The 9,314-nt window shown below is 45.8% G+C and overlaps 1 protein-coding gene across 1 annotated transcript; it reads left to right on the top strand.

Moving 5' to 3' along the window:
* Window positions 1-327: 327 nt before the first annotated feature.
* LOC119958004 (forkhead box protein A2-like) lies at window positions 328-8,639 on the top strand. Its single transcript, XM_038786259.1, has 2 exons — window positions 328-782; window positions 7,171-8,639. Exons 1-2 carry the CDS (start codon window positions 711-713, stop codon window positions 8,353-8,355), a joined length of 1,257 nt encoding a protein of 418 aa, XP_038642187.1. The 5' UTR covers window positions 328-710; the 3' UTR covers window positions 8,356-8,639.
* Window positions 8,640-9,314: the final 675 nt, after the last annotated feature.

Genomic DNA, 9,314 nt, shown 5'->3' with positions numbered 1-9,314 from the left:
GGGGTCACTGCCAGTCCAGGCTTGTCTATCCTCGCAGCCTCTGGGCCGGGAGGGGTGAGATTGGAGCTTTTCAGCACACCAGGCGGCAGGGGGCGCTCCTGTCGCTCAAAGTTGTCCACAAACCAATTTCTCCAATGGGCTTTCAACTCCTGATGACATGACCCTCTTTTGGCACCAGACACACATCAAGAATCCAGGTTAATCAGTAACTTGCCCAACAGTCAAACACACACACACTTGTATCCCTCTCTCTCTCTCTCTCTCAGCCTCTCACTCCAATAGGAAAACTTTGCAAACACAACTTCAGCTGCACTGTGAAGTGGGGGGGGGGGGGGGGGGGGGGGAGGAACCTCCCCAATCCCAGACCAAACAACTTGATTGCATCAAACCTGGAGACTGGGATCACAGAGCGACTGGAATTCGGAATCTCTTCCATCCAGGACTAACTGCTGCTCCCCTCCACAGAACCTCTCTCCCTCCCTGGGATATTTCTGCTTACGGTCCCCAATTCGGAGGAGGAAGGCAGGAGAGAGAAGGGGGAAGGAATTTCCTTCTCAATTTGTCTGACATTACCACGGATTCATGGAGTTCGCTCAGAACTTTTGGAGTTAGCGATTGGAATACAGTTTGGAGCCAGTTTGGGATTTTATTCACCGGATTCACCCCCTCAGTCCTGGGGTCTCTGCTATTTCCCATCCACACAGGAGACAATGTTGGGCTCAGTGAAGATGGAATCTCATGAAGTTGCTGACTGGAACACTTTGTATTCAGACCCGGGAGAGGTCAGTAGGAAATCGTTGATCTACACTATTCACCAGCCACCCAGCCCTCAGATGCTTGACTGATCTGCTGTGTGCAATTTAAGGTCCGCGTGTGGCGGTTCACCAGGAGGGAGCGTTTCCCTGCTCTCTGAACCTGGCACTCTGCTGACCAGCCCACAGAGCACGATGCTCACCCGGGACAGGCGCAGCGGAGATGCCCCTGAATTAAAGTCATCGCTCCTGCAACTTGTGCAATTCACTTTAATTTTGTAGCCACTTCGCTACTTTCAGTACCACCTCCCCACTGGCACAGGCTGAAATCTTTAATCTGCAATAACTTTGTGACATTGTAAAATAACCACGTCAAGAGTGATCAGTGTTTATATCAGAATGTCAGTTTGTGTGTCTGTTGATATCAGTGTGTGTGTGTGTTAATATCAGTGTGTGTGTTAATATCAGTGTGTGTGTTAATATCAGTGTGTGTGTTAATATCAGTGTGTGTATATATCAGTGTGGATGTTTATATCAGTGTGTTAATATCAGTGCAGGTTTATATCAGTGTATGTTTATATCAGTGTGTGTGTGTTTATATCAGTGTGTGTTAATATCTGTGTGTTTATATCAGTGCGAGTGTTAATATCAGCGTGTGTTTATATCAGTGTGTGTGTGTTTATATCAGTGTGTATGTTTATATCAGTGTGTGTGTGTTTATATCAGTGTGTGTTAATATCTGTGTGTTTATATCAGTGCGAGTGTTAATATCAGCGTGTGTTTATATCAGTGTGTGTGTTTATATCAGTGTGTGTGTGTTTATATCAGTGTGTGTGTGTGTGTTAATATCTGTGTGTTTATATCAGTGCGAGTGTTAATATCAGCGTGTGTTTATATCAGTGTGTGTGTTTATATCAGTGTGTGTGTGTTTATATCAGTGTGTGTGTGTTTATATCAGTGTGTGTGTTTATATCAGTGTGTGTGTGTTTATATCAGCGTGTGTTTATATCAGTGTGTGTGTGTTTATATCAGCGTGTGTTTATATCAGTGTGTGTGTTTATATCAGTGTGTGTGTGTTTATATCAGTGTGTGTGTTAATATCTGTGTGTTTATATCAGTGCGAGTGTTAATATCAGCGTGTGTTTATATCAGTGTGTGTGTTTATATCAGTGTGTGTGTGTTTATATCAGTGTGTGTGTGTGTGTTAATATCTGTGTGTTTATATCAGTGCGAGTGTTAATATCAGCGTGTGTTTATATCAGTGTGTGTGTTTATATCAGTGTGTGTGTGTTTATATCAGTGTGTGTTAATATCAGTGTGTGTTAATATCAGTGTGTGTTAATATCAGTGCGAGTGTTTATATCAGTGTGTGTTTATATCAGTGTGTGTTTATATCAGTGTGTGTTAATATCAGTGTGTGTTAATGTCAGTGGGTGTTTATATCAGTGTGTGTTTATATCAGTGCGAGTGTTAATATCAGTGGGTGTTTATATCAGTGCGAGTGTTTATATCAGTGTGTGTTTATATCAGTGTGTGTTTATATCAGTGTGTGTTAATATCAGTGGGTGTTTATATCAGTGCGAGTGTTTATATCAGTGTGTGTTTATATCAGTGTGTGTTTATATCAGTGTGTGTTAATATCAGTGTGTGTTAATATCAGTGGGTGTTTATATCAGTGCGAGTGTTTATATCAGTGTGTGTTTATATCAGTGTGTGTTTATATCAGTGTGTTAATATCAGTTTGTGTTTATATCAGTGTGTGTGTATATCTGTGTGTTTATATCAGTGCGCGTGTTATATCAGCGTGTGTGTTTATATCAGTGTGTGTGTTTATATCAGTGTGTGTGTTAATATCAGTGTGTGTGTTTATAGACATAGAATTTACAGTGCAGAAGGAGGCCATTCGGCCCATCGAGTCTGCCCTGGCTCCAGGAAAGAGCACCCTACCCAAGGTTAACACCTCCACCCTATTCCCATAACCCAGTAACCCCACCCAACACTAAGGCCAATTTGGGACATTAAGGGTAATTTATCATGGCCAATCCACCTAACCTGCACATCTTTGGACTGTGGGAGGAAACCAGAGCACCCGGAGGAAACCCACGCACACACGGGGAGGATGTGCAGACTCCGTATCGACAGTGACCCAAACCGGAATCGAGCCTGGGACCCTGGAGCTGTGAAGCAATTGTGCTATCCACAATGCTACCGTGCTGCCCGTTTATATCAGTGTGTGTGTGTGTTTATATCAGTGTGTGTGTGTGTTTATATCAGTGTGTGTGTGCTTATATCAGTGTGTGTGTGTGCTTATATCAGTGTGTGTGTGCGTATATCAGTGTGTGTGTGTGCTTATATCAGTGTGTGTGTTTATATCAGTGTGTGTGTGTGCTTATATCAGTGTGTGCTTATATCAGTGTGTGTGTGTTTATATCAGTGTGTTTATATCAGTGAGCGTGTTTATATTTTATAAATTATTTTTTATTCTTCTCCTTTTTCACCTTGCCTCCCAAATTTACGCCCACCAACAATAAGCAATAATCAGTCACAAATACGTCAATCCTGGGCAGCACGGTGGCACAGTGGTTAGCATTGCTGCCTACGGCGCTGAGGACCCGGGTTCGAATCCCGGCTCTGGGTCACTGTCCGTGTGACGTTTGCACATTCTCCCCGTGTCTGCATGGGTTTCACCCCCACAACCCAAAAAGATGTGCAGGATAGGTGGATTGGCCACGCTAAATTGCCCCTTAATTGGAAAAAATAATTGGGTACTCTAAATTTTAAAAAAAAGATAACAAATACGTCAATCCTCATATCAATAACAACGATCCCATCCTCCCACCAAACCCCAAACATTAGCCCACATGTTCACATAAACAAATGCCAAAAAGAATTCTGGAATCACCCATAGTCACCATTAACACACACAGTCCCTCCTCCCCCAACCCTCCCATCCACCCAACTAATGTTTAATGTTATCAAGTTCTTGAAAGTGCATAATGAATAATGCCCATGAATTGTAGAACTCCTCCATCCATCCGCTCAGTTCAAACGTAACCTTCTCAAAAGTCAAGAATTCCAACAGGTCCCCCCACTACGCCAGGGCACAGGGTGGAGAGGCCGCTCTCCAATCCATCAGGATCCGCCTTTGGGCGATCAACGAGGCGAAGGCTACAACATCTGCCTCCGCACCCAACCCTGGCTGGTCCAACACCTCGAATATGGCCTCCCGAGGGCCCGGGTCCAGTTTCACGTGCACCACTTTAGAGATTACCCTAAACCCTTCCTTCCAGTAATCCTCTAGCTTTGGACAGGACCAACATATATGAACGTGATTAGCGGGGCCCCCTCCCCACAACGTTCACACACATCTTCTACTCGTTCAAAGAATCGGCTCATCCTCGCCCACGTGAGGTGTGCTCTGTATACCACCTTCAGCTGTATCAGCCCCAACCTCGCGCACGTTGTGGAGGCATTCATTCTCCGGCGCACCTCATACCAGAATCCCTCCCCTATATCCTCTCCCAACTCTTCCTCCCACTTTCGCTTTGATCCCTTCCAGTGGTGCCTTCTCATCTTCCAAATTAGCCCTGTAAACCGCTGACACTAGCCCCTTCTCCAGTCCCCCTGTCGTCAGCACCTCCTCAAGCAATGTGGAAGCCGGCTCCACTGGGAAGCTCTGTATCTCCTTTCTGGCAAAATCTCGAACCTGCATGTATCTAAACATTTCCCCCCGCTCCAGCCCGTACCTCGCTTCCAGCTTATTCAGTCCTGCAAACCGGCCCCCAAGAAACAAACCTTTTAGTATCTTAATCCCCTTCTCCTCCCATTTCTGAAAATTGTGAGTGTGTTTATATCAGTGTGTGTGTGTTTATATCAGTGTGTGTGTGTTTATATCAGTGTGTGTGTGTTTATATCAGTGTGTGTGTTTATATCAGTGTGTGTGTTTATATCAGTGTGTGTGTTTATATCAGTGTGTGTGTTTATATCAGTGTGTGTGTTTATATCAGTGGGTGTGTTTATATCAGTGTGTGTTTATATCAGAGTGTGTTTATATCAGAGTGTGTTTATATCAGTGTGTGTTTATATCAGTGTGTGTTTATATCAGTGTGTGCTTATATCAGTGTGTGTTTATATCAGTGTGTGCTTATATCAGTGTGTGTTTATATCAGTGTGTGCTTATATCAGTGTGTGTTTATATGTGTGTGTTAATATCAGTGTGTGTTTATATCAGTGTGTGTGTATATCTGTGTGTTTATATCAGTGCGCGTGTTAATATCAGCGTGTGTTTATATCAGTGTGTGTGTTTATATCAGTGTGTGTGTTTATTTCAGTGTGTGTTTATAGTTAATATCAGTGTGTGTTGGTGTCAGTGTGTGTTGATATCAGTGTGTGTTGATATCAGTGTGTGTTTATATCAGTGTGTGTTTATATCAGAGTGTGTTTATATCAGAGTGTGTTTATATCAGTGTGTGTTTATATCAGTGTGTGTTTATATCAGTGTGTGCTTATATCAGTGTGTGTTTATATCAGTGTGTGTTTATATCAGTGTGTGCTTATATCAGTGTGTGTTTATATCAGTGTGTGCTTATATCAGTGTGTGTTTATATGTGTGTGTTAATATCAGTGTGTGTTTATATCAGTGTGTGTGTATATCTGTGTGTTTATATCAGTGCGCGTGTTAATATCAGCGTGTGTTTATATCAGTGCGCGTGTTAATATCAGCGTGTGTTTATATCAGTGTGTGTGTTTATATCAGTGTGTGTGTTTATTTCAGTGTGTGTTTATAGTTAATATCAGTGTGTGTTGGTGTCAGTGTGTGTTTATATGTGTGTGTTTATATGTGTGTGTTTATATGTGTGTGATTATATGTGTGTGTTTATTTCAGTGTGTGTTTATTTCAGTGTGTGTTTATTTCAGTGTGTGTTTATTTCAGTGTGTGTTTATAGTTGATATCAGTGTGTGTTGATATTAGTGTGTTGATATCAGTGTGTGTTTATATCAGTGTGTGTTTGTATCAGTGTGTGTTTGTATCAGTGTGTGTTTATATCAGTGTGTGTTTATATCAGTGTGTTTATATCAATGAGTGTTAATATCAGTGTGTGCTTATATCAGTGTGTTCTTATATCAGTGTGTTCTTATATCAGTGTGTGCTGATATCAGTGTGTGTTGATATCAGTGTGTGATTATATCAGTGTGTGTTTATTTCAGTGTGTGTTTATAGTTTATATCAGTGTGTGTTGATATCAGTGTGTGCTTATATCAGTGTGTGCTTATATCAGTGTGTGCTTATATCAGTGTGTTCTTATATCAGTGTGTGCTTATATCAGTGTGTGTTTATATGTGTGTGATTATATCAGTGTGTGTGTTTATTTCAGTGTGTGTTTATAGTTTATATCAGCGCGTGTTGATATCAGCGCGTGTTGATATCAGCGCGTGTTGATAGCAGCGCGTGTTGATAGCAGCGCGTGTTGATATCAGCGCGTGTTGATATCAGCGCGTGTTGATATCAGCGCGTGTTGATATCAGCGCGTGTTGATAGCAGCGCGTGTTGATAGCAGCGCGTGTTGATAGCAGCGCGTGTTGATATCAGCGCGTGTTGATATCAGTATGAGTGTTTAAATTAGTGTGTGTTTAGTGTGTGAAACTAAAAACAGCTGACCTGTCTGTGGGATCTTGCTGTGCACAAATTGGCCCCCTCGTTTCCTACATGTCGACAGTGACCACGCTTCAGAAAGGAAAACGGTCATTGGTCATTTGCATTGAGATGTCCTGAGGTTGGGTGGCGCAGTGGCGCAGTGGTTAACCCTGCTGCCTCACGGCACCGAGGACCTGGGTTCGATCCCGGCTCCGGGTCACTGTCCGCGTGGAGTTTAACATTCTCCCCGTGGCTGCGTGGGTTCCACCCCCACAACCCAAAGATGGGCAGGTTCGGTGGATTGGCCACATTAAATTGCCCCTTAATTGGGAAAAGAAATAATTGGATACTTTAAATTTAAAAATAAAAGATGTCTTGAGGTTGTGGGAGGAAACATGAAGTTTTACTCCGTGAAATATTTATTAACGGAGTTCTCGGTGCGTAGCGGGTCCTCTGAACTGGAAGCTCGGGGTTCGAGTTCCACCCCCAGGACCTGATGACAAGGAAGCGTTTGTAACGCGGTCAAACGGGCTGAGTGTCAACCTGCAAAATCCATCCAAACATACCAATGGCTGACGGTAAGAACGGGAGAGATTGCCGGTCAGCCATTGATGCTGAATGGCAACCCCTTAAGCTCCGGCTTCGAGCCAGCGATCTCCTCCAGGAGAAACCAGCGTCAGAAATAGATGCAGAACGTGATTTGTGTGCCTCTAGACGAGAGAGGTCTTGTACGTCTTTTGCTTATCTTACACTTATATATCCAATTTCTTTATCTCCCTAAAGATGTATCCTGTGGCGAGCAGTATGAATCCCAGTCTGGGCTCCATGAACACAATCAACAGTTACATGAGCATGAATTCCATAGGCTCCGTTGGAAATCTTTCTCCTGCCTCACTCAACATGTCCTACACCAACCTAAACCCACCCCTCTCAGTCTTACCAGGCCCAGTCAGCACGATGGCCAATGGACTTTCATCCATGCAAAGCTCCATGAGCCCCGGTGTTGGGCCTGGTGGAGGCCAGACTGCCCCCATCAACTCGCTGTCCCCGTATCAGCCCATGAGCCAAGCCCTGGGCTCCCTGGCCTTATCGCCAGCATTGAACAGGGGGAAGGAATTGAAGCCATACCGTCGGAATTTCAGCCATGCCAAGCCACCTTACTCCTACATCTCCCTGATCACCATGGCCATCCAGCAGGCCTCCAACAAGATGCTAACCTTGAATGAGATCTACCAGTGGATCATGGATCTCTTCCCGTACTACAGGGAGAACCAACAGCGATGGCAGAATTCCATTCGCCACTCCCTCTCGTTTAACGACTGTTTTGTGAAGGTGCCTCGGTCCCCGGACAAACCCGGCAAAGGCTCCTACTGGACCCTGCACCCGGACTCGGGGAACATGTTTGAGAATGGGTGCTACCTCCGCCGCCAGAAACGCTTCAAGTGCCAGAAGGAGAAGCTCTTGTCCCGTCCGCCCCTGGAACCGGGCGTCAAGGGGTTGGAGAGCGGGGTCGAGGGAAAGGACTCCAGTCCCAGCTCAGAGGATACTGGGTCCAGTCGGTCTGACACCTCCCCGGGTTCTGAGGAGCAGAGGACCCTCACCGAGCTCGGGTGTCACCGGGCGGACAACCCGTCTTCCGTTTCCGGACCCTCGCCATCCCCGGCTGCCATGCACCAAAATATGGTCCATCATCTCCTCCCGCCGGCGGTGCAGCATCTTCCCGACCTCCAGAATGAGCTGAAGATGGACCCTCACTACAGCTTCAACCATCCATTCTCAATCACCAACCTGATGTCCTCTCAGCAGCCCCACAAGATGGACTTGAAGCTCTACGACCAGCCCGTCCACTACAACAACACGTACAACACCCTGCTCGGCAAAAGCGGCTTCGAGACACCGGCTGCGATGAACGATCCCGGCTCCTATTACCAGGTGATGTACAACAGGTCAATCCTCAACGCTTCCTAAGGCCCTCAAATCCCAGTCCACCCGCAGAGCAGAGATCGGGACCAATGGTGGAAAAGAGTCTCCTGTTAGTGTTCAGTGTGGGCTCAGAAATGATAAACCAGCAAAGCTTGGAAATGAGGAGCAGGGAAACTGGTCTGAAGAGGTCCTGTGTACCTTCCAATGGAAAACAACATCACCGATTTGTTACTGGGATTCAAATGTTTGGGACTGTTTTTTTCCCTTTCTCGATGTTTGTGATTTATTTACCCATTACTTTGGAACCTGGAAAAGTAAAAAAAAAAAGACACGCTCCCGATGACCAGATACCCGGAGAGGGTCCCAGATCAAGGATGTGCGAGACAGCGTCCATGGGGCAGGCAGCCTGAGACACGATCACCAGGGATGGGATCCGTAAATCTACAGACAGGAGCCCCCCCCCCCCCAGGCAATTTTACCTGGAGGCGGACTAGGACCAGATGGCCCCCTTGAGGCCTTACGGAGTCATCTGCGTCACCAGAAGGAGGCCGTTCGGCCCATCGAGTCCACCCTGGCTTCCCGCAGAGCAGTCGAGTCCGTCCCGTTGTCCCCTCCCCCTCCGACCTACTGCATCCCTGCAAATTTGTTTCTCTCAAGTGCCCATCCGATTTCTGTTTGAAATTGCTGCAAATCTCCACTTTCACCGCCCTCTTGGGCAGCGAGTTGCAGGTCCGCCGTGCTCAAAACAAAAGTCCTTCCCACTTGCACTCCTTGCTCAATTTTGTCAATCTGTGTGTGTCCCCCCCCCCCCCCCCCCCCCCCCCCCCGTCCTGTTCTTGCACTATCAGATCATGGGGAAGAATTTTTCCTTCATCATCTCGACCAAATCTGTCATAATCTTGGACACTTCGATCACAATCTCCCCCAGTCTCCTTCACTCCAAGGGAACAACCGCAGCTTCTCCAATCGAACCTCATAGCTAAAATCCCCCCCCCCCCCCCCCC

Source organism: Scyliorhinus canicula, chromosome 27 (assembly GCF_902713615.1).
Source record: "Scyliorhinus canicula chromosome 27, sScyCan1.1, whole genome shotgun sequence".
NCBI lineage: Eukaryota > Metazoa > Chordata > Chondrichthyes > Carcharhiniformes > Scyliorhinidae > Scyliorhinus > Scyliorhinus canicula.
This window is presented reverse-complemented; position numbering and strand designations above follow the sequence as displayed.